The 24,985-nt window shown below is 42.3% G+C and overlaps 1 protein-coding gene across 1 annotated transcript; it reads left to right on the top strand.

The window, feature by feature from the left end:
* On the top strand, window positions 1-24,716 carry LOC124789681 (transmembrane protein 121B-like). Its single transcript, XM_047257120.1, has 3 exons — window positions 1-117; window positions 209-336; window positions 23,381-24,716. Exon 3 carries the CDS (start codon window positions 23,510-23,512, stop codon window positions 24,554-24,556), a length of 1,047 nt encoding a protein of 348 aa, XP_047113076.1. The 5' UTR covers window positions 1-117; window positions 209-336; window positions 23,381-23,509; the 3' UTR covers window positions 24,557-24,716.
* Window positions 24,717-24,985: the final 269 nt, after the last annotated feature.

Here is a 24,985-nt window from a genome sequence, read left to right on the forward strand (position 1 = left end):
GTTTGTTGTGGAACATCATGAGTGACAGAAAGGTGACCACAGAATAGTCAGCTGTATCAGGACCACGAAGGCCACTCGAAACAAACTGTTTTAAAACGTCGCCCAGCATCGAAAATAGTAAGTGATCGGCGATATTTAATTCGAAAGACTGTGGTTTTAGCACCATATATTTTATTACTACTTTTACGTTTCGGTGAAATTTTTGCAGAGTGCAGGACATCTGTAGCTGCATGGCAAGTGGCGTGTGTGCTGCAGCTGTATCGAATCCCGAAATACCAGAGCAATCAAACTGTGGCGGCAGTCAGTTACGCATGTGCATTTGCCGTGAAAGAAAGGGTAAAGTCTCATTTTCAGGAAGTATGATAGTTGCGACAACACCAGCATGTACTTGTTACGAATTGTGAAAGCAGACTACCGTAACATATTACAATCTGGTGGCTCTCCACTTGTCTATTATGAAAAATGCTACTATTATGTTGTAACATCTACATGTAACAGTAGGTATACTGCACATAGTAGTAGCTGTGGTATTATAATTCATTACCCCATGGATCATTTTTATGATGTATGTTTTACCCTGATACAAGAAGAAAGCATAAAACAGATGTACAGATTAGAAATACAGGGTGAACCCTAACTCCACAGAGAAACTTTGAGGTTGTTCGAGGATAACATGCAAGAATTTTGGGAGAAGGAGCCCATGGTCTCCAGCAGCTTGTTACAGACCAATAATGATTATTCAGTTTGGTATCACAACTACCTTTCTTTCTGTGAAAATACTTTCAGTACATTGAAAACCCTGTAATATGCTATTACGAAAATGTACAGCACAACACAAAGAGTAATGCAACAACCCGCAAATCCAAAAGTGCTGTGATATCGCTGCTGTCACTGCAGAAATATCTTGGCGTAGTGTCATGGTGGTGCATACATGTCTACTATCTACACTGCTGTGTATCACTGTTCAGGTGCAACCAACATAGTCAGAAAAACGAACCTGAGATAACTGAACAATACTAAATGCAACTCTAGAACAAAGAGTAAAGTGGGCATTAGTGTTGTCAATAGCAAGTGCCATGAGTTAATGGACCAAGTTCGTTCCCAAACAAGACATACAGTGCATATCATAGACATTGGCATGGTTGTTCAGTATTTTCAGTGCAATAAAATGGTAACAGGGGCAAAAAAGCAAATGAATTGCAATAACTGTAATGAGCTGCTGAAGACTGTGGGTCCCATATTCCAAAATACTCGGAAGATATCTCTGAACAAAATTTGAAAGTTATAGACATTGCAGGAACACAGATGCCATATTATATCGGCACGTCAAAGGTAATACAAGCGTATCATACACATTGCGCTGAATATACTTGCTCATGCTTGCTTTAAAGCTAGGTAAAGACTGTAAATGAGCCTGAATTTGTATATTCAATGCACTATGTATGATATTTGATATAATATTTGTTTTACCTTTGATATGCTGGTATAATGTATCATGCATGTTCTTGGAATGTCTATTTATTATGTGACTCAAATTATTATACACATGGATGAGACGCTTTGAAGTGTAATGCACAAGATCCAAAGGCGGCTACATATTTTTGCTGAAACTGACAATCTGAATAAATGCTCAACTAAAGTGACTGTAGAATTTTGAAGATCGTTCCTTCTATTTTCATCCAAAAGTTTGTTGGTGGTGTACCAGTTCATACACAAACATGTTTAATGAGTCTCCCAGCATTTGCCTCAGATGATTTAACAAAATCTAAATCAGTATAGCTGCACAAAGCATCAGCCTCCATCCTACTAAATGTTGAGGTCTTAATAAGTACACTACCTACTTTGGTTTATACCTAGTGTACAATGCTCTATTGTCACTGAATACCATGCCTTGCTAGAAGAAAACTAGATGTCCCATAATTCCTGGGACATGATAAATTCCTATGGTAGTGCCCTTGTAGACTGCTCTGGTTTTCGATTAAATATCGGGTTATTTGTGTTACTTCTGTACTGTGTTCTCTCAGGTCCTCATAGTGTCTTAGACAAGTGTCATTGTCAAAGACATTTAATTTTAATGTAAATTATAAAATTGTGTAATGAAGATGGTCAGCAGAAAATGGATTGACACTGAACTGTGAAAACACACAAGGCACAGTTTTGGAGATGATACTCTTGCAGGAGCAGTATTTTACTGTGGGAAGTTGACTCAATAATAAGCATAGACAAACACTGTAAGTAGGTGAAAAGCTCTGTTGAGAATACTATTTTCAGAATTTTGTGCAAAAACTGTACTGACACTGGAGTGCAAAAAGCTTAGTTACTTTATATAAGTTCACTCCGCTAGGTTCTATGTTGTTATTTTTTGGGGAAACACTGCATTCACAGAGTTTGTTCTGACCAAAGAAAAGAGTCGTCAGAACAGTCTGCAGTTCAAGTTTGTGGACTTTGTACAGAATGTTCTCCAAACTTCTTGGAATTAAGTCTGTCATTCCTGTAGGTATACTTCCTCATATGATTTGTGGTTAATGATGTTTGACTCATTCAAAACGGGCTGCCATATTCATCAGTGAAGCAATGGTTAGCACACTGGTCTCTCATTCGGGAGGACAATGGTTCAAACCCACGTCCGGCCATCCTAATGTAGGTTTTCTGTGATTTCCTTAAATGGCTTCAGGCAAGTGCCAGGGAGTTCTTTTGAAACAGAGTGGCCGATTTCCTTCTCTATCTTTCCTAGTCAGAGCTTGTGCTCCATCTCTAATAACCTATTTGTTGATGGGACATTAAACACCAATGTCCTCCTTTTTCCATCAGTGAACACTAGACAGAAACACATTATTTGTTGCATATACCGAAATTGTATTTTTATTTTTATGTTTCTATAGTCTTCTTTTTTGGTTTTGAAATTTATCAGCTTTCTGTGAACTGTGTGATGATGACTTATTCCATGATTAAGTAGCTTTCACTCACATAGTAACATGGACCCCCCCCCCCCCCCCCCCCCCCATGAACCATGGACCTTGCCGTTGGTGGGGAGGCTTGCTTGCCTCAGCGATACAGATAGCCGCACCGTAGGTGCAACCACAACGGAGGGGTATCTGTTGAGAGGCCAGACAAATGTGTGGTTCCTGAAGAGGGGCAGCAGCCTTTTCAGTAGTTGCAAGGGCAACAGTCTGGATGATTGACTGATCTGGCCTTGTAACAATAACCAAAATGGCCTTGCTGTGCTGGTACTGCGAACGGCTGAAAGCAAGGGAAAACTACAGCCGTAATTTTTCCCGAGGGCATGCAGCTTTACTGTGTGATTAAATGATGATGGCATCCTCTTGGGTAAAATATTCCGGAGGTAAAATAGTCCCCCATTCGGATCTCCGGGCGGGGACTACTAAAGAGGATGTCGTTATCAGGAGAAAGAAAACTGGCGTTCTACGCATCGGAGCGTGGAATGTCAGATCCCTTAATCGGGCAGGTAGGTTAGAAAATTTAAAAAGGGAAATGGATAGGTTAAAGTTAGATATGGTGGGAATTAGTGAAGTTCGGTGGCAGGAGGAACAAGACTTCTGATCAGGTGACTACAGGGTTATAAACACAAAATCAAATAGGGGTAAAGCAGGAGTAGGTTTAATGAAGAATAGCAAAATAGGTATGCGGGTAAGCTACTACAAACAGCATACTGAACGCATTATTGTGACCAAGATAGATACGAAGTCCACACCTACTACAGTAGTACAAGTTTATATGCCAACTAGCTCTGCAGATGACGAAGAAATTGAAGAAATGCATGATGAAATAAAAGAAATTATTCAGATAATGAAGGGAGACGAAAATTTAATAGTCATGGGTGACTGGAATTCGAGTGTAGGAAAAGGGAGAGAAGGAAACGTAGTAGGTGAATATGGATTGGGGCTAAGAAATGAAAGAGGAAGCCGCCTGGTAGAATTTTGCACAGAGCACAACATAATCATGGCTAACACTTGGTTTAAGAATCATGAAAGAAGGTTGTATTCATGGAAGAACCCTGGAGATACTAAAAGGTATCAGATAGATTATATAATGGTGAGACAGAGATTTAGGAACCAGGTTTTAAATTGTAAGACATTTCCAGGGGCAGATGTGGACTCTGACCACAATCTATTGGTTATGACCTGTAGATTAAAACTGAAGAAACTGCAAAAAGGTGGGAATTTAAGGAGATGGGACATGGATAAACTAAAAGAACCAGAGGTTGTACAGAGATTCAGGGAGAGCATAAGGGAGCAATTGACAGGAATGGGGGAAATAAATACAGTAGAAGAAGAATGGGTAGCTTTGAGGAATGAAGTAGTGAAGGCAGCAGAGGATCAAGTAGGTAAAAAGACGAGGGCTAGTAGAAATCCTTGAGTAACAGAAGAAATATTGAATTTAATTGATGAAAGGAGAAAATATAAAAATGCAGTAAGTGAAACAGGCAAAAAGGAATACAAACGTCTCAAAAATGAGATCGACAGGAAGTGCAAAATGGCTAAGCAGGGATGGCTAGAGGACAAATGTAAGGATGTAGAGGCCTATCTCACTAGTGGTAAGATAGATACCGCCTACAGGAAAATTAAAGAGACCTTTGGAGATAAGAGAACGACTTGTATGAATATCAAGAACTCAGATGGAAACCCAGTTCTAAGCAAAGAAGGGAAAGCAGAAAGGTGGAAGGAGTATATAGAGGGTCTATACAAGGGCGATGTACTTGAGGACTATATTATGGAAATGGAAGAGGATGTAGATGAAGATGAAATGGGAGATACGATACTGCGTGAAGAGTTTGACAGAGCACTGAAAGACCTGAGTCTAAACAAGGCCCCTGGAGTAGACAACATTCCATTGGAACTACTGATGGCCCTGTGAGAGCCAGTCCTGACAAAACTCTACCATCTGGTGAGCAAGATGTATGAGACAGGCGAAATACCCTCAGACTTCAAGAAGAATATAATAATTCCAATCCCAAAGAAAGCAGGTGTTGACAGATGTGAAAATTACCGAACTATCAGTTTAATAAGTCACAGCTGCAAAATACTAACACGAATTCTTTACAGACGAATGGGAAAACTAGTAGAAGCCAACCTCGGGGAAGATCAGTTTGGATTCCGTAGAAACACTGGAACACGTGAGGCAATTCTGACCTTACGACTTATCTTAGAAGAAAGATTAAGGAAAGGCAAACCTACGTTTCTAGCATTTGTAGACTTAGAGAAAGCTTTTGACAATGTTGACTGGAATACTCTCTTTCAAATTCTAAAGGTGGCAGGGGTAAAATACAGGGAGCGAAAGGCTATTTACAATTTGTACAGAAACCAGATGGCAATTATAAGAGTTGAGGGGCACGAAAGGGAGGCAGTGGTTGGGAAGGGAGTGAGACATGGTTGTAGCGTCTCCCCGATGTTATTCAATCTGTATATTGAGCAAGCAGTAAAGGAAACAAAAGAAAAATTCGGAGTAGGCATTAAAATCCATGGAGAAGAAATAAAAACTTTGAGGTTCGCCGATGACATTGTAATTCTGTCAGAGACAGGAAAGCACTTGGAAGAGCAGTTGAATGGAATGGACAGTGTCTTGAAAGGAGGATATAAGATGAACATCAACAAAAGCAAAACGAGGATAATGGAATGTAGTCGAATTAAGTTGGGTGATGCTGAGGGAATTAGATTAGGAAATGAGACACTTAAAGTAGTAAAGGAGTCTTGCTATTTGGGGAGCAAAATAACTGATGATGGTCAAAGTAGAGAGGATGTATAATGTAGACTGGCAATGGCAAGGAAAGCGTTTCTGAAGAAGAGAAATTTGTTAACATCGAGTATAGATTTAAGTGTCAGGAAGTCATTTCTGAAAGTATTTGTGTGGAGTGTAGCCATGTATGGAAGTGAAACATGGACGATAAATAGTTTGGACAAGAAGAGAATAGAAGCTTTCGAAATGTGGTGCTACAGAAGAATGCTAAAGATTAGATGGGTAGATCACATAACTAATGAGGAAGTATTGAATAGGATTGAGGAGAAGAGAAGTTTGTGGCACAACTTGACCTGAAGAAGGGATCGGTTGGTAGGACATGGTCTGAGGCATCAAGGGATCACCAATTTAGTATTGGAGGGCAGCGTGGAGGGTAAAAATCGTAGAGGGAGACCAAGAGATGAATACACTAAGCAGATTCAGAAGGATGTGGGTTACAGTAGATACTGGGAGATGAAGAAGCTTGCACAGGATAGAGTAGCATGGAGAGCTGCATCAAACCAGTCTCAGGACTGAAGACCACAACAGCAACAGTAACATGGAACCTGAAGAATTAAATTAAAAGTAACTGGATAGGTATGAGCTAATATAACAATGAAAACAATCAAAGGATATTTTCTCCAAAATATTATTGCCGATGATATTCAATAGTCTCTAGGTATAGGTAATTAAAAAATTACTTTATTTTCATTGCTGGTATTAGCCAATGAAACTAATTTTTCCTCTTTTCCTTTTAACTATCCAACACGGCATTTACTTTTTTTCTCTTTATAATTGAAATTAAAGTATTATAGTAAAATACAATAGGTGGGATAAAAAAATCTGTTGTTAGTGTGAGGAAACATGTTAATAGTTAAGGGAATGTGCAAGCTTTTGGAGCCAGTGGCTCCTTCTTATGGCAGATGGGTTGAAGGGAAAGGACTGACGAGGTTTAGGAAAAGGGAAGAATTGTGGAAAATTCGGCCTGGAGAGACCTACTGGACAGGATGAGAAGAAGAGATTGATATTACAGTAATATATTAATATAATACTAATTAACTAACATAGTAATATATTTGTTTTCTGCATTCATTCATAAATTCTGTATTCATTCATAAATGAATTTCAGAACTTCATAATAATAGTGCTCTTAATTTCATACAGTTTAGAAAGTTATTCTGTTTGTATTAGTTTGTAGCCAGCTTTCAATTTCATAGTTATTTGTTTATGCGTGGAAAAAAGATACTTTTCAACTGAGATTGGGATGAATAGGCTAGGTTTACAATAAAAATTATAAAAGTTGTAAACATAACACTCTGAATGTAGACAGAAGATGCTCTTTTACATTAAATTAAGACTGTTTTTCTTTTTTTTAGCTCACAGTAACTTCACACCATATGGTAGTGTGTTACAAAGCGTTTTTCCAATATTCCATGTTCTTTTTTGTGTTTTGGCCACTCTAGTACAGAGTATAGTCAAGAGACATCTGTTCCTTGATTGTCACAACCTGTTGGTGTTAATTTAAAAGGTGTTCGTCCTCAGATAATTATTTAGATGGTTTTTTGTTATTACCAACTTGCAGCAATTAGTATTTTATTTCAGTGATGTATTTTTTAAAGGAATTAGTGGTGGTTAAGTTGGTATAGTGAGTTCATAAAACTGCAATTTTTCTTTGACCAGTGACATCACTATTAGCATTTTTTGAAAGTGGAAGTTTCAGTGACAGACTGCTCTGTAGGCCAACCTAAAGTCAGTGTTTGGTTGACACGTGATAATTTAAGTGTGAGCTGCTGAAATGTGTTTGACAGTTTTGTTTCTAGAATGAGATTTTCACTCTGCAGCGGAGTGTGCGTTGATATGAAAATTGCTGGCAGATTAAAAACTGTGTGCCAGACCGAGACTCGAACTCGGGACCTTTGCCTTTCGCGGGCAAGTGCTCTACCAACTGAGCTACCCAAGTGCGACTTGCGCCCTGTCCTCACAGCTTTACTTCTGCCAGTACCTCATCTCCTACCTTCCAAACTTTACAGAAGCTCTCCTGCGAACCTTGCAGAACTAGCACTCCTGAAAGAAAGGATATTTCGGAGACATGGCTTAGCCACAGCCTGGGGGATGTTTCCAGGATGAGATTTTTCACTCTGCAGTAGTGTGTGTGCTGATATGAAATTTCCTGGCAGATTAAAAACTGTTTTGCTTTTATCTGTCAAAGAAAAAAACACTCTTTCACTCCAACAGAGAGGTCAACTGAACCTATCTGCACTGCATGTAGGTTTTGTTCTGTCAGGTAATTATGTTAGGTGTGTGATGTCATGTGCAAACAGGAAGAGTACAGAACAGTGACAACAATTTTATTTGCATCTGTGCTATTTTTTTGTAATGTAAGTTGTGAAGTATAGTTTAAGTTGAAAGGTGACAGTTTAGTTGTGATTTGGTAAAGTAGTATTGATAGTGTCAGTTAATCTTAGCAGTTACTTAGCATGGTGGTGCAGTGGCAGGATTCTGGATTTGCATTCTAGAGGATGTAACTCAAATCTGTGCTTGGTCATTGATATTTAAGTTTACCACAAGTTCTATAAATCCGTTTTGCAAATGCTCTCATGGTTCCTTTGAAAAGGACACACCAAGTTTCCTTCCTCTATCCTTTCTCAATTTGAAGTTGTGCATCAGTTCCCAGAATAATAATCTTCAATTGTGCGTAATAAATTTACTGTCTTGGACAACATCATTGTTTGTTCATTTGCAATAACATCATATCATAAATGTAATGAAAATATATGATTGGCATATTCTGTACTGTTATACAAATATGCACTACCACTAATATATTGTAGTACAAAAAACAAATACAAATGGAGTTCAGAAACATTTGAATGAATAAACATCTTTTAATTAACAACTCATTTCAATTTGCCCGTAAAAATAAGGGTGTTTTATATTATTTGACAACCAATTATAGAATTATCTTCCAACAGCATCTTTATCTTCCTCCATACTCTGGAGACCAATATAGAAGTGCATTTGTTGTTGTTGTGGTCTTCAGTCCTGAGACTGGTTTGATGCAGCTCTCCATGCTACTCTATCCTGTGCAAGCTTTTTCATCTCCCAGTACCTACTGCAACCTACATCCTTCTGAATCTGCTTAGTGTATTCATCTCTTGGTCTCCCTCTACGATTTTTACCCTCCACGCTGCCCTCCAATACTAAATTGGTGATCCCTTGATGCCTCAGAACATGTCCTACCAACCAATCCCTTTTTCTGGTCGAGTTGTGCCACAAACTTCTCTTCTCCTCAATCCTATTCAATACTTCCTCATTAGTTATGTGATCTACCCATCTAATCTTTAGCATTCTTCTGTAGCACCACATTTCGAAAGCTTCTATTCTCTTCTTGTCCAAACTATTTATCGTCCATGTTTCACTTCCATACATGGCTACACTCCACACAAATACTTTCAGAAATGACTTCCTGACACTTAAATCTATACTCGATGTTAACAAATTTCTCTTCTTCAGAAATGCTTTCCTTGCCATTGCCAGTCTACATTATACATCCTCTCTACTTCGACCATCATCAGTTATTTTGCTCCCCAAATAGCAAAACTCCTTTACTACTTTAAGTGCCTCATTTCCTAATCTAATTCCCTCAGCATCACCCGACTTAATTAGACTACATTCCATTATCCTCGTTTTGCTTTTGTTGATGTTCATCTTATATCCTCCTTTCAAGACACTGTCCATTCCATTCAACTGCTCTTCCAAGTCCTTTGCTGTCTCTGACAGAATTACAATGTCATCGGTGAACCTCAAAGTTTTTATTTCTTCTCCATGAATTTTAATACCTACTCCGAATTTTTCTTTTGTTTCCTTTACTGCTTGCTCAATATACAGATTGAACAACATCGGGGAGAGGCTACAACCCTGTCTTACTCCCTTCCCAACCACTGCTTCCCTTTCATGTCCCTCGACCCTTATAACTGCCATCTGGTTTCTGTACAAATTGTAAATAGCCTTTCGCTCCCTGTATTTTACCCCTGCCACCTTTAGAATTTGAAAGAGTATTCCAGTCAACATTGTCAAAAGCTTTCTCTAAGTCTACAAATGCTAGAAATGTAGGTTTGCCTTTCCTTAATCTTTCTTCTAAGATAAGTCGTAAGGTCAGTATTGCCTCACGTGTTCCAGTGTTTCTACGGAATCCAAACTGATCTTCCCCGAGGTTGGCTTCTACTAGTTTTTCCATTCGTCTGTAAAGAATTCGTGTTAGTATTTTGCAGCTGTGACTTATTATGCTGATAGTTCGGTAATTTTCACATCTGTCAACACCTGCTTTCTTTGGGATTGGAATTATTATATTCTTCTTGAAGTCTGAGGGTATTTCGCCTGTTTCATACATCTTGCTCACCAGATGGTACAGTTTTGTCAGGACTGGCTCTGCCACGGCCGTCAGTAGTTCCAATGGAATATTGTCTACTCCGGGGGCCTTGTTTCGACTCAGGTCTTTCAGTGCTCTGTCAAACTCTTCACGCAGTATCGTATTTCCCATTTCATCTTCATCTACATCCTCTTCCATTTCCATAATATAGTCCTCAAGTACATCGCCCTTGTATAGACCCTCTATATACTCCTTCCACCTTTCTGCTTTCCCTTCTTTGCTTAGAACTGGGTTTCCATCTGAGTTCTTGATATTCATACAAGTCGTTCTCTTATCTCCAAAGGTCTCTTTAATTTTCCTGTAGGCGGTATCTATCTTACCACTAGTGAGATAGGCCTCTACATCCTTACATTTGTCCTCTAGCCATCCCTGCTTAGCCATTTTGCACTTCCTGTCGATCTCATTTTTGAGACGTTTGTATTCCTTTTTGCCTGTTTCACTTACTGCATTTTTATATTTTCTCCTTTCATCAATTAAATTCAATATTTCTTCTGTTACTCAAGGATTTCTACTAGCCCTCGTCTTTTTACCTACTTGATCCTCTGCTGCCTTCACTACTTCATTCCTCAAAGCTACCCATTCTTCTTCTACTGTATTTATTTCCCCCATTCCTGTCAATTGCTCCCTTATGCTCTCCCTGAATCTCTGTACAACCTCTGGTTCTTTTAGTTTATCCATGTCCCATCTCCTTAAATTCCCACCTTTTTGCAGTTTCTTCAGTTTTAATCTACAGGTCATAACCAATAGATTGTGGTCAGAGTCCACATCTGCCCCTGGAAATGTCTTACAATTTAAAACCTGGTTCCTAAATCTCTGTCTTACCATTATATAATCTATCTGATACCTTTTAGTATCTCCAGGGTTCTTCCATGTATACAACCTTCTTTCATGATTCTTAAACCAAGTGTTAGTTATGATTATGTTGTGCTCTGTACAAAATTCTACCAGGCGGCTTCCTCTTTCATTTCTGTCCCCCAATCCATATTCACCTACGACTACAGGGTTATAAACACAAAATCAAATAGGGGTAATGCAGGAGTAGGTTTAATAATGAATAGGAAAATAGGAATGCGGGTAAGCTACTACAAACAGCATAGTGAACGCATTATTGTGGCCAAGATAGATACGAAGCCCACACCTACTACAGTAGTACAAGTTTATAGAAGTGCATGGCAGAGGGTATTTACCATTGTATTAGTTATTAGGCTTCTATCCTTAGCTGTGAGAAAAATACATAGGGATTTGTAATATATATCCAAGATACATCGCTTTAAATGGGTTCTTGAAACTTTGTAAGTTGGCTTTCTAGGGATAGTTTCTGCCTATCTTCAAGCATATGCCAGTTCAGTTTCTTTAGCATCTCTATGACACTCTTCCACGAGTCAAACAAACTGTGACAATTCTTGCTGCCCTTGTTTGTACAAATTCCATATCCCCTATGAATCCTAAGTGGAATGAGTCCCGCACACTTGAGCAATATTCTAGGTTGTGTTACACAAATTTTTTGTAGACTGATTGCATTCTGTAGTATTCTGCGAAAGAACTAAAGTCTGTCATCTGCTTTACCCACAACTGAACCTATATGATCATTCCATTTCATATTCGTATGAAGAGTTACACCCATGAATTTATATTGGTTGTCATGTGAGTATTTTACTTTGATTGCGTGTCAAGATGAATATTCAGTAATTTGACAGTCTTTGGAATTATATATACATATGAAACATTCTGGAACAAAATTGCAAGTTAATTTTTACAGTTTCTTGAAGTTAATGTATCTGGTTGAAATCCATTGAATGCCTTCTCCACTGTAATCTGATTCACTCATGCCATGATGTTTACCATAATGAGTGAATATTAATACTGTATCATATCATACATTGATGTTTTGGAAATTAAAAGTTAGGCAGATCATTCACATGAGCCATGTACAGAAAATATCTTAACATAAATCCCAAGGCTACTCTATTTTTGAATTTAGAAAGCCAGAATTTTTATCAGTTATGACCATTTGCCATTGGATAGTTAAGATTTTGATGGTATCAGTATTTGATAGTAATTATTGTTTTTTCACTTCTAGTATTAGGCCTTTACTGCTACAGTGAAATCTTCGTTGGTCTTCCCAGACTTCTTCGGCCTACTGGATTATAGCTTCTGACCAGATTATAATTTCTGTTCTTGTAAGACAGTCTGGCACCGTTCATTCTGTTGAGATGTTCACTCTGCTTCTGTTATCTTCAATTTCGTTTCTTGTGCTAAATATGTTTTAATCTTTCCTAATTTTGCTGTTTATTAATCTTTCTAATTTGCTAAAACCTTTCAAAGCCCTGAAGAAATTAATGTACTGTGTTGCATCCTTACCTTTTTTTTTTTTTTTTTTTTTTTTTTTTTTTTTTTTTTTTTTTTTTTTTTTTTTTAAATGGTCCAAGACTCCTGTAGAGTGGTGTGAGGAAGGACATTACTTTATTCATGTTATATTTTTGTATCTTGTTTCTAAAGTACCTGTTAATTGTTCCAGATATGTTTCAAAAGTTTGCTGCTTTGTCATTTATATGTTTGTCATTCTCGTAGGTGATATTACATCCTGGATAATTAAAATGGGTGACCTGTTCTACTACTGTATTATTCATTGCTGTTTTTGTTCTTATGGGGGTCCTGTTGTATAATTGTGTGTTTTAGTTTTCTTTGTGGCCATAGTCATATTGTAGTCTGTGAAAATCCTTTTAGTAGGTCATTGTGATTCTGTGAACATACTCCCCACCTCCCACCACTGTGTGTGTGTGTGTGGGGGGGGGGGGGGGGTCAGGGTGAGGAGGAGGAGATCTCTTTCATCGTAAGTATAATGTCTGGGATCCCAGGGTAAAAATTGTATGCTGCGTCCAGTAAGCATATCCCTCTATAGTTCTGCAGTTACTTCAGTCTCCTTTAAGCAGGAATATTACTTTTGCTTGTTGCCATCCTTGATATGATATTTCTTTTCCAACACATATTGAATAGATTTAGCAGGCTTGGGTGGCAAGAAATTCTGTATTTTAGAAGTTCAGTATTGATGTTGTCCACACCTGTAGCTTTTTGTTTTTCAAGGTCACCTCTTCTATGCATAAATTGTCTACACCTTGTGAGTCTGTACATTCCATGTCTTCATTTCCTGTCTGCTCATCTGTATACCAAAGGGCTTTGTAGTGTTAGACCCATTGCTGCTGTTCTATGCTATTTATCTATATTATTTCTCTGTGTGCTTTTTTAAGCATTTACATTGTCTTATAGGATAGTGTTTGTTGTCCATGGGCATCTTTGATTATAAATACATATCATTCCCCAGATTCTTGGTGGGCATGTTTTACCTCCTTTTTAGCAGTGTTCCTCTTCCCTTTGTAAATCTGACAATTTTCTTTTGTTAGGTTGTTAAGATAACTGAGACAAGCTTTATGTTTGAGATTTATGGTATTTTCAAGGTTTAATGTGCAGATTTTTGAGGTCCCTATTTCTGACATCCTTTTCTTCTTACCCAGTGTTTCCAGCAGCCTTTGTTTTTGCTTTTCTTATAATGTTGTCTTATGTTCTTTGCTGGCTAAGAGGTCGCAAAGGAATTTCCCAATGTGGTAACACTCTGATGTGTCCAGCAGAAGTTGGAACCCGCAGGGCCATACCAGCCCTTCGGCCCTGTTGTGTTTATTTACAAGAATAATATGAAATTGTGTCAGAGCTTTTTCAGATCAATTAATACGGCATGTGTCCGGTTGTGTTCAAATCTACATCTACATCTACATCCATACTCTGTCAAACAACGGTGAAATGCATGGCAGAATGTACTTCCTGTTGTACCCCATGTTAGGGTGACGGTTTCTTTGTTGGTTGGTTTGAAGTGAAAGGGACTAAACTGCAGGTCATCAGTCCCTTCATCCATTGAGGCACAAACCAGGAGTAGCCCTCAAAGGGAGGAGGAAATTCTAAGTATAAATAACACAATAAATAACTTCTGTCGCCGTCATAGTTCTGCCCCCCCCCCCCCCCCCCCCCCCCCCCTCACCACACACTCAGAGCTTTACCCAGATGATCAATTACTACTTGTAGTTGAGGTGCACTGCTTTCTGGGACTAGTCTTCAATTCCCCTACCTTTGCCAACTTAAACAAGTGCTGGCGACACCTAAAGACACTTCACTGCCTTAGTAACACTAGCAGGGGAGCAGATCACTCTAACCTTCTGCGACTCTATGAAGCCCTGATTCAGTTCCATCTTGACTATGGAGTCTTGCATATAAGTCGGCATCACCCTCAGCACTGTTGATTCTGGACCCCATACATCACTGTGGGATCCCACTTGCAACAGGAATATTCTGAACTAGCCCTGCGCACAGCCTACTACTCAAGAGGCTGGTGTCCCTCCATATCAGGCACCAACAACAGCTGGTGGCCGGTCAACTGGCCGATCGTTGGTGGCTGGAGCTGCTCCTGACCAACCTATGGATCAGGATCTTCTGCCTTCGACTGAATGCCATTCCCTGCTGTCGGTCGCAAGCTCTGAGCAGTCGTTGAGCTGACAGCACCCTTGGTCACGTTCCTCCATTTTCTGTTCACCCTATGTCCATTATCCACTGGAATATTCGCGGCATTCGAGCCAATCGGGATGAATTGTCGATCCTCTTACGATCCTACTCGCCGGTCATCTTCTGTCTTCAGGAAACAAAGCTGCGTCCCCATGACCGCTTTGTTCTCCCTCATTTTCAGTCCGTCTGATATGACCTCCCCTCTGTTGAAGGCACTCCAGCCCATGGAGGACTCATGATTCTGCTCCACGATACTCTCCATTATCACCAAATCCCCTTAAACAGTTCCTTCCAAGCTGTCGCCGTCCGTCTTTCCCTTTCTGGATACACGTTCTCTCTTTGTACGGTGTACATTACATCGTCTACACCAATGGCACGAGCTGATCTCCTTCATCTTCTTGATCAGCTTCCACCCCCCTATTTGCTGGTTGGGGACTTCAATGCCCACCACCCGCTTTGGGGATCTCCACATCCTTGTCCACGTGGCTCACTATTGCTAGACGTCTTCCACCAAGCGGATCTAGTCTGCCTCAACACTGGGGTCCCCACATTTTTGTCTGCCTCCACGACAAATTTATCTCATTTGGACCTTGCGGTCGGTACTGTTCCGCTAGCTTGGCGCTTCGAATGGTTCGCCCTTGATGATACACACTCGAGTGACCACTTTCCATGTGTCCTCAGACTGCAGCCTCAACTGCCATATATGCGCTCGCGACGCTGGAAGTTTGCCCAAGCCGATTGGACACTTTTTTCGTCTCTAGCGACATTCGATGACCGTCGCTTTCCCAGCGTCGACGATGAGGTCACACATATTACCGACGTTATTCTCACAGCTGCGGAACGTTCAATACCACGCACCTCCGAATTGCCCCGGCGCCCCCCAGTTCCTTGGTGGAACGAGGCATGTCGTGACGCAATACGTGAGCGGCGACGTGCTCTTCGCATTTTCCGTCACCATCCAACTTTGGCAAACTGTATCCGATATAAGCAGCTCCGTGCGCGATGCCGTCGCGTCATCCGCGATAGCAAGAAGGCAAGCTGGAAATTCTTTATTAGCTCATTTAACACCTTCACTCCCTCCTCGGAAGTTTGGAGTCGGCTTCGACGGTTCTCAGGCACGCCTACTTTCTCCCCGGTCTCTGGGCTCACTGTCGCGCATGATACCTTAGTGGACCCCGTCGCAATTTCTAACTCATTGGGTCAGCACTTTGCTGAGATTTCGAGCTCTTCAAATTACCCGCCAGCGTTTCTCCTGAAGAAACGTGCAGCGGAAGTGCAACATCTTGCTTTCTCCTCTCAAAATCACGAAAGCTACAATACTGTTTTCTCCATGCGGGAACTCCAACATGCCCTCTCTTCTTCTCGCTCCTCTGCCCCAGGACCGGATGGTATCCATGTCCAAATGTTGCTGCATTTATCAACCCATAGTCTGCGTTACCTCCTTCGCCTCTATAATCGAATTTGGACCGACAGTACCTTTCCCAGGCGCTGGCGGGAAGCTATTGTCGTTCTCGTTCCGAAACCTGGAAAGGACAAACATCTCCCCTCTAGCTATCGCCCCATTTCTCTCACGAGTAGTGTCTGTAAGGTTTTGGAGCGTATGGTGAATTACCGTTTAGCTTGGTGGCTGGAATCCCGCAGTCTTTTAACACCAGCCCAATGCGGATTCCGAAAGCATCGCTCTGCCGTTGACCATCTTGTTGCTCTCTCCACTTCTATCATGAACAATTTTCTCCGGAAACGCCAAACGGTAGCAATATTTTTTGATCTGGAGAGCGCATACGACACCTGTTGGAGGACAGGCATCCTCCGCACACTGTTCTCTTGGGGCTTTCGAGGCCGGGTGCCCCTTTTTCTTCGCGAATTTATGGCAGAGCGCACATTTAGGGTGCGGGTGAACACTACTCTCTCCCGTACTTTCTCCCAAGAAAACGGGGTACCCCAGGGCTCCGTGCTGAGTGTTGTACTGTTTGCCATCGCCATTAATCCAATTATGGATTGTCTCCTTCCTGATGTCTCAGGCTCCCTCTTTGTGGACGATTTTGCGATCTACTACAGCTCTCAACGGACCAGCCTGCTTGAAAGACGTCTTCAAGGATGTCTCGATCGCCTCCACTCGTGGACCATCGAAACCGGCTTCCGTTTCTCACCCAGTAAGACCGTTTGTGTTAATTTTTGGCGACGTAAGGAGTTTCTTTCGCCCTCCTTACATCTGGGTCCTGTCAACCTTCCGTTTTCCGACGTCGCTAAATTCTTGGGTCTTATGTTTGACAGAAAACTGTGCTGGTCCTCCCACGTTTCCTATCTTTCGCCTCGCTGTCTGCGTTCCCTTAACACCCTCCGTGTCCTGAATGGTACCTCCTGGGGAGCGAACAGAGTGGTCCTTCTCCGCCTCTATCGCGCCTTAGTGCGCTCGAAATTGGATTATGGAAGCATAGTCTACTCCTCTGCTCGGCCGTCTATTCTGCGGCGTCTCGACTCTATCCACCACCGTGGATTACGTTTAGTGTCTGGAGCTTTTTACACCAGCCCTGTGGTAAGCCTTTATGCTGAGACTGCTGAACCTCCGCTGTCCAATCGGCGGGCAGTCCTTCTGAGTCGTTATGCTAGCCATCTGTCTTCCATGCCTGCTAATCCAGCCCATGACCTTTTTTTCGACACCTCCTTTGATGTCGGGTATGCAGGCCGCTCCTCCTCCCTACTACCCCCGGGAGTCCGCTTCCGTCACCTGCTCCATTCTCTCTCCTTCTGCTTTCCTAAAACCTTCTTGACAACTTGGGGTACAGCACCGCCTTGGCTCCGTCCCCGGATCGACTTGCTCAGAGACCTATGTCAATTTCCCAAGGATGGTACCCCTACACTTGTCTACCGTCGGGCATTTGCTGCTCTATGTGCACAAATGACGGAAGCCACATTTATTTACACCGACGGCTCGAAAACATCGTTAGGTGTAGGGAGTGCCTATATTGTTGGCGACACCCCAAATCACTTTCGGCTTCCCGACCAGTGTTCGGTTTATACTGCGGAGCTTTACGCTGTTCTCCAGGCTGTCCACTACATCCGCCGCCATCAGCGGATACAGTACGTAATCTGCTCAGATTCTCTCAGCTCTCTCCTAAGTCTCCAAGCTCTTTACCCTGTGCACCCTCTGGTCCACCGGATTCAGGACTGTCTGCGCTTGCTCCACCTGGGGGGCGTCTCAGTGGCGTTCCTCTGGCTCCCGGGACACGCTGGTATCTGTGGGAATGAGGCGGCTGATATAGCGGCCAAGGCTGCAGTCTCTCTTCCTCGGCCAGCTATTCAGTCTCTTCCGTTTACCGATCTACGGAGCGGTTTATGTCGCCAAGTTGCTCATTTATGGCATGCGCATTGGTCAACACTTCCCCATAATAAATTGCGGGACGTGAAAGCCCTTCCTTGCGCTTGGACCTCTTCCTCCCGAACGCGTCGTCGGGAGGAGGTAATTTTAGCTAGACTCCGGATAGGGCACTGTCTTTTTAGCCATCGACATCTTTTAAGCGGTGATCCTCCCCCACTCTGTCCCCACTGCTCTCAGCTGTGGACGGTCAGACACCTTTTAATTGAATGCCCCTATTTTAATCCGTTACGCTCCCGTCTACAGCTATCGCCTGATCTATCGTTGATTTTAGCAGATGACACGCGCTCAGCTGACCGCGTTCTACAGTTTATTAGTGACAGTGACATGACGTCAGTCATTTGATTTTTTTTTTTTTGGGGACAACCAACCCCTTTCTATAGTGGATTTTTAAGCATTCCTTCTGCCTTTAGTTTCTCAAATTTTATGACTTTGTTCCCCTTGCTGCTGATTTTAAATTTCGTTTTTTTCCTGTTTCCTACGTCACGGGCTGGGCGCTAATGACCATAGAAGTTTTGCGCCCTAAAACCACAAAAAAAAAAAAAAAAAAAAAAAAAAAAAAAAAAAAAAAAAAAAAAAAAAAAAAACAACAGCTGCTAAGTTACACTGTGGGTTCTTAGCTTCTCTGAACATCCCAACTACTGTGTCCTTTCCCCTGAAAAGGAGCTCCATCTCCCACAGCAGCAACCCATAACTGGGTTTACAATTGCTGCATGCCTCCAGTGTCTCTGTTCAAAACTGCAACTTTCTGCATTGTGCCTCTGGTCAGGGAGACATGCATCTGCCCCATGGCTTGTGCCTTGACCTCGGATTTGCCTCAAAGTCTTCTTTGGTCCAAAAGATTCTGTTGACCCCACGATTTTTCGCTGCCTGTTCTTGGCCATCCTTGAGAAGTATCCAGGTTCAGAAGCGGTATTCAGTGATGGCTCAACAGTCAACAGATGAACAGGCTTTCCATACATACATGCACGGTGCAGTGAACTCCATTCCTTGCCAAACGGCTGCAGTGCCTTCATTGCTGAATTACTGGCCTTTAAATCAGCTCTTACCCACATTTGTTCTTGCACTAGCAGGAGTATCCTACTCTGTAGTGACTCCCATAACAACCTCCATTCTGTACACCGCACTACTCTTCTCATGACTTCTGGCTATCCAGGATCTTGTCTCGACCTATATCCAGCTGGGTGGCCAGTCGTTTTTGTTTGGATTCCCAGCCATGTTGGGATTTCAGGACATGAATGAGCTGACCTGTTGGCCCAGTTGGATGCCAATTCTGGAAATGGTGGTCCCAGAACTGGACCTTCTGTTGTTTATATGCCATCGATTGCTGGAAGCCTGGAACTCAGATTGGTCTCCTCTTATTTTCCCAAACAAACTGAGGACATTTAATGAGGCCATGACTACTTGGCTTACTTCCCTGTGTGCTTCTCGCAGGGAATTCACCGTCCTCTGCTGACCTCGCATTTGGCTGATCCATGGCCATATTCTCAGAAGCGAGGATGCCCCTGACTGTCGATGTGGACCCCGCCTCCTGATGGTGGCTCATTTACTTATAGACTGCCCTAATTTGGCTGCTTTAAGGTGGCACTTAATCTTCTTGACATGCTACCCCTGGTGCTAGGAGACGATGCCAACTCAGTTGACCTGGTGTTACATTTGCCTCCATAAGGTAGGGCTATTTGGCCTGAATGACCACCTGAATTGCTGGCGGGTCACCCCTCTCTCACTCCCCCACCCCCATCCTGGGTGGTCCTTGCTGTGTGGCACATCCTGGCCTTTACCCTTCCCACCTTTTTATTCTCATTATTCTTTTTCATTTCTTGATTTTAATGCCTTGTCTTGACTGTTCTTTTAATGATATGTCTGTGCTGTCTGCCCACCCCAATATCCAAGTGAATGGGGTCCCACAGGGCTTATGCTGAGCATCTCCCTCTTTCTGGTGGCCATCAACAGTCTAGCTGTGGGTGTGGGTTCTTTAGTATCGCCCTCCTTGCCAACAATTTTTGCTTTTATTTTACTCCTTTAGTATGGTTGTTGGTGAGCTTCACCTACAAGGGTGCCATATGAAAGGTGCGGTCACGGGCTTTCACCTATGGCTCGTGTAATGTAGTAAGGATGTGATGACACCATGTCATGTCGTGTCGTAAGCCTTCTGTAGGTTAAAAAAGGCAGCAATGAAGTGTTGACGATGTTCAAAGGCCGCCTGGATGGTGGAATCCAGGTGGACCAAATTATTATCTGTGGAGCAGCCATTGCGAAAACTGCCCTGAGATGCGGCCAAAAAGCCCTGAGACTCAAGGAGTCAACACAGCCACATGCTCGCCATGCATTTGAGCAACTTTCAGAGAATGTTGGTAAGGCCGATTGGGTGATGACTGTCCATTTCTAGGGAGTTGTTACCCGGTTTAAGTACCAGAACTACACACTTTCTTGCCACTGAGATGGGAACTCACCCTCATTCCAGATCCAATTAAAAGAGGGCAAGGGTGTGACGCTCACAATCCACTGAGATCTGTTTCAGCATTTGGTTGTGGATGCAGTATGGTCCTGGGGGCCAAATCGGGGCAATGGGCTAGGACAATGGACGGTTACCATTCACTGAATGGAGCATTATATAGATCCAGGTGGGGGTAGTAAAAGATTGGTGCATTCACTCCATGCGCTGTTTTATGTAACTGACAGTGACAGGCAAGTTCTCAGATGCAGATGGGCGACCATACTGCTCAGCAAAATGTCACCATCTAAGGAAATATTTTTTACAGGCGACTAGAAGCTATAGAGTCTTTGCACATACCTTTGATGAAGAGGTACGAAATGTACCATTCTCAGGAGTCTTGCTTCCGCCACTTTTGACCAGTTGAGATGTCAGGGGTTCACTGACATAGGTTCTGCGGCACATTGCCTGGGGCGATCAGGTGCCTCAGGGGCCACCAAGATCTCCACCTTGGGCGCGGAAGGAGTACATGCAGAGTCCAGTGGCGTGCGGGGCACCAGAGTTTCCTTCATCTTGGGCGTGACTTCTTTTTGTCCTTCTCATCCTTAGAAGACGAAGGGGACTGAGAAGATTTCCCTGAATTGCTTTCAGGGACACAGGAAGAATGAGAAGTCTGATGGCCAGCAGCCTATGGTTTCTTCAGCCACTGGATGGTGTCTGTCTGTGGACCAGCAGGAACCATGGCAGGGTCCCAAGGGACCTCTTCCTCGCTATAGAAGCCGAAGGAGGATTAGGTGCCTGTGACTGGGGGATGGGGACTGGTGTCGCTGGCAGGTGGGGAGCCAAGGCTCCTGAAGTGTGTGTTATGGAAGCATAAGAAGGACCGCAACCACATGGGGGGTAGGCATCAGTGAGTGGCCATGGGGGTCCACTGTAAGAGGTGCAATAGAGGAAAGCATCATCAACAGAGAAGCCAACGATGTTGCAGCTGTAGCGTAAGCGTGTGACATTTCTCTGGGATTAAGATGGTCATACTTTCTTCTGGCGTATTGATATATGAGCTTGTCCAGGGTCTTATAATCCTGGAGTTTCTTCTCATACTTAAAAACTGAGCAATCTGGTAAGCAGGGAGAGTGGAGCTCACCACAATTTACACAGGTGGAAGAATGGGCACAAGGAATGTTTGCGTGCAGGTCCTTGCAGACGGGTAGCGGTGCAACAGGAAGACATATGTCCATTCTTCATACACCTTTAGCATCTTATAGGAGCAGCAGTACAAGGTTTCACGTCACACAAGTGACCTTCTGAGGCGATATACCACCATCGAAAGCCAAGATGAAGGCGCAGGTAACAACTATGTTTTTCTTTGGTCCCCTGTGGACGCACCAGATGAAGTGCACACTCCATCACTCTAAGCTGACCTGCAGCTCACCATCAGATTGCAGAAGAAGACCATGGTGAAACATGATGCCCTGGACCATTTTTAGATTCTTGTGGGGAATGTCACCCAACGTTTCATAAGAGACCAGCACGTGTGACTGGGGCAGGAGATGACATTTTAGTGAGGAGGGAACTGCTCTTCATCTTAGAGATGGCTATAACTTCCCGGTATATGTTTTCAATGTTTTCCACAAAAAATAAATGCTTTGTGATCAAAAAGGTGTCCCCGTTGGTCCTGGTATAAACTAGGTATTGCAAGGAGGATTTTGCTCCTTGTCATCCAGTCCTGTGTTCCTCCCATGGCGTGGCAAGAGAGGCAAACACATTGGGATCATACATTATTGTACTGTATGAGGCCTTTCCATTTGAAGACACTGCTTGGGTCCCGTGACCACCAGCGGAAGAAAGTTGTTTAAGTCGCTTCATGTGCGAACTGTCTGCCATGGTGACACCCACTTCGAATGGGGGCTCTCCTCATGGGTGCCACCCAGCTACAGCAATGGCCATCTGGCCAGTAATCAGTTGCTGGGTGTCCCTGTGCCCCAGTCATGTCGGGTACATACTCCATGCCGTACATGGGGAGTGTGCAGCACAGGCACCAACAGTGTGATCCCTGCATGGTCAGTGGCTACTATCATGCAGATATTTAAGACGCCGCCCCCCCCCCCCCCCCCCTCCCCAATAGGATGGCTACCACGCTGGGTTTTGGGTGTACTATGACAACAGGAAGGAAGGGTACTAGCTTGGAAGGGCAAGGAGGCGAATCGCACATCACAGTGGGCAACATTCCCTGGGTGACATGCAGTTCTGTAAAATTTGGGAGAGATGGCAGGTCAAATCCAATAACGGAGACCATATAATTGTTAATAGAAGATGGAGATAGCTCTGGGTCTGAAACTAGAAATAGAGACTAAAATCATGAACCATGTACAAAAATGACCATCCGACGGAAAGTCAGAGGAGGTAAGAGGTAGTCGAAGTGTAGGTTTGCAGCACAGATAGTAGTAGTAGTAGTAGTAGTAGTAGTAGTAGTAGTGCTGCAAAGGCTGGGTCCCGTGGTAGCCAAGCATGTACTCACCAAAGAGTGGTGAGGCACATGGGGGCATCTTTCTGTTACTTCAGGCCCCGAGAACGAGTAAACGAAGCTCACAGCTTGAAATTGTTCAGGAGTGATGTGCTGACTATACATATACCTCCACATATGGCTGTTACCAGGCATTTTGATGATCAGGTTGACCGAAGTTGTTCTTGCTGGAGTCTACTATGAACAGTAATTACACTTTCAACACCTAGCAAAATGCATGTTTTGCATTTTTTAAAGTTTGTTGCCAATCTTTGCCTCTGCTGATATCTTGAAATTAATTACACTTATGATCATCTCTCGGGTTTAATGTACATATTCCTCTTCTGTGTTTTTCAGGCAAAATTCATTGTCACTCAACTGGCTGATGGCAAGAGAACAAAGGAGTAATACTTTCCTGCATTGCTGAAGGCCATTAAGAGAAGATAGTATAAAATCTGTTTGAAGTGCCACTGAATTGTATAGAACATGGCTGTTCCATCGGAAGCTTCGTGCTGCTCAGTTCCGAGACGAATGATTTTTCACATCTTGGATGCAGTGTTTCTAATCACGATACTGATTCTTCAAGGAACGATTCTCAATTATTACATTATTAAGCACTCGAAGCATCATGTCACACCATACTTTTGGTTCATTGCAGATATTGCTAGTCTTTTTATTTTTGCTGGAACATTAACTGTTTCTTACCAGTACCTGACAAAAGTGAAAAGTGATTTTGATACAGATACTTTTTTCCTGTCGCCAAAACGTATATTACACCGTAAGTTTCCCACATCTAAACTTGGCATCATGCCTTTAAGTTATGTTTCGTGGATAATTTATAGCACATTTCATTTCAGTAAAGTAGCAGTAATATTCAAGTCAGGTATACCTGATCATCTGAAAGCAGATGACTTCTTGGGCAACCAAGCATTACAGATAACAATTGCATTATCAGGAATAATCTTCATTTTACTTGCTGAAGGGCATAATTGGTCCACTCGCCAGTCTCCTCGTTATCTTTATGTCACTTCTGTTGGGTGGAAAACAGGTATCGAGATACTGGACACAGTTAATCTGTTGGCACTGCTGTTGGTAAACGAAACTAAAATGATACTGACTTACACATTAGAAAACTCAGTTCTTATAGTGTGTTCATTTAATTTCTTTTTACCTGCTCTTGCTCTTTACAAATTAAGCTTGTCTGATATGAATCACGTACGTTTGTTCTTGCCACTTAATGTTTTGTATAATGTTTTGCATCTTTGCCTAATTGATATACCATTCTTAGCTATACGGATTTACATATGGGTTAATTATAATAAGAATGCTTCCATATTTCTTATGAAAAATGTTTTTGGCATTGTAATGGTTCTTCGGAGTGCATATCCTGACCTTCATGAACTGTTTCGACGAAGATATGCCAGTAAGTTATCTTCCAATCAAGGACACAACAGAGCAACAAAAGAGGACATTTCGTTGCACGTTCTTAATGCTGATGGTAATAACTTGCTACATGAGGTGCAAAGTAGATGAAATATTATATGTAGATGCTAAGTGTACTGGCTGTGTAATCTCTGGCTGCAGTATTGATTTGCTATGACACATGCAGATAATGCATTCAGACTGAATAAGTAAGTTAGAAACCTTCCCAGCATGCATTAGTTGATCATGACTGATATTTTGTTAGTTAAACGGTGGTTGTTGTCAGACTATTGCTGCGGAGGGTAACTCTATTTTTATAAAACTTTTGGTATCTTACCATGAAGTAGTGAAGGCAGTTAGCTATATTATTTCAGGTATACACTACAAATCAGTACTGCTATCAGACTTTTTAAACACTTTTCATGTATTTATGCATGAAATGAAGATTTCAAGGCTGCAGATTTAAGTAGCTGTTCTTTTGTTATTTTAATGGGCATTCTACTGCAATTGGTGTGTGTGTGTGTGTGTGTGTGTGTGTGT

Source organism: Schistocerca piceifrons, chromosome 1 (genome assembly GCF_021461385.2).
Source record: "Schistocerca piceifrons isolate TAMUIC-IGC-003096 chromosome 1, iqSchPice1.1, whole genome shotgun sequence".
In the NCBI taxonomy this organism is placed as follows: domain Eukaryota; kingdom Metazoa; phylum Arthropoda; class Insecta; order Orthoptera; family Acrididae; genus Schistocerca; species Schistocerca piceifrons.

Coding starts and splice junctions, on each gene's coding strand:
- LOC124789681 (XM_047257120.1), top strand. CDS start 23,510: ATGGCTGTTCCATCGGAAGCTTCGTGCTGCTCAGTTCCGAGACGAATG.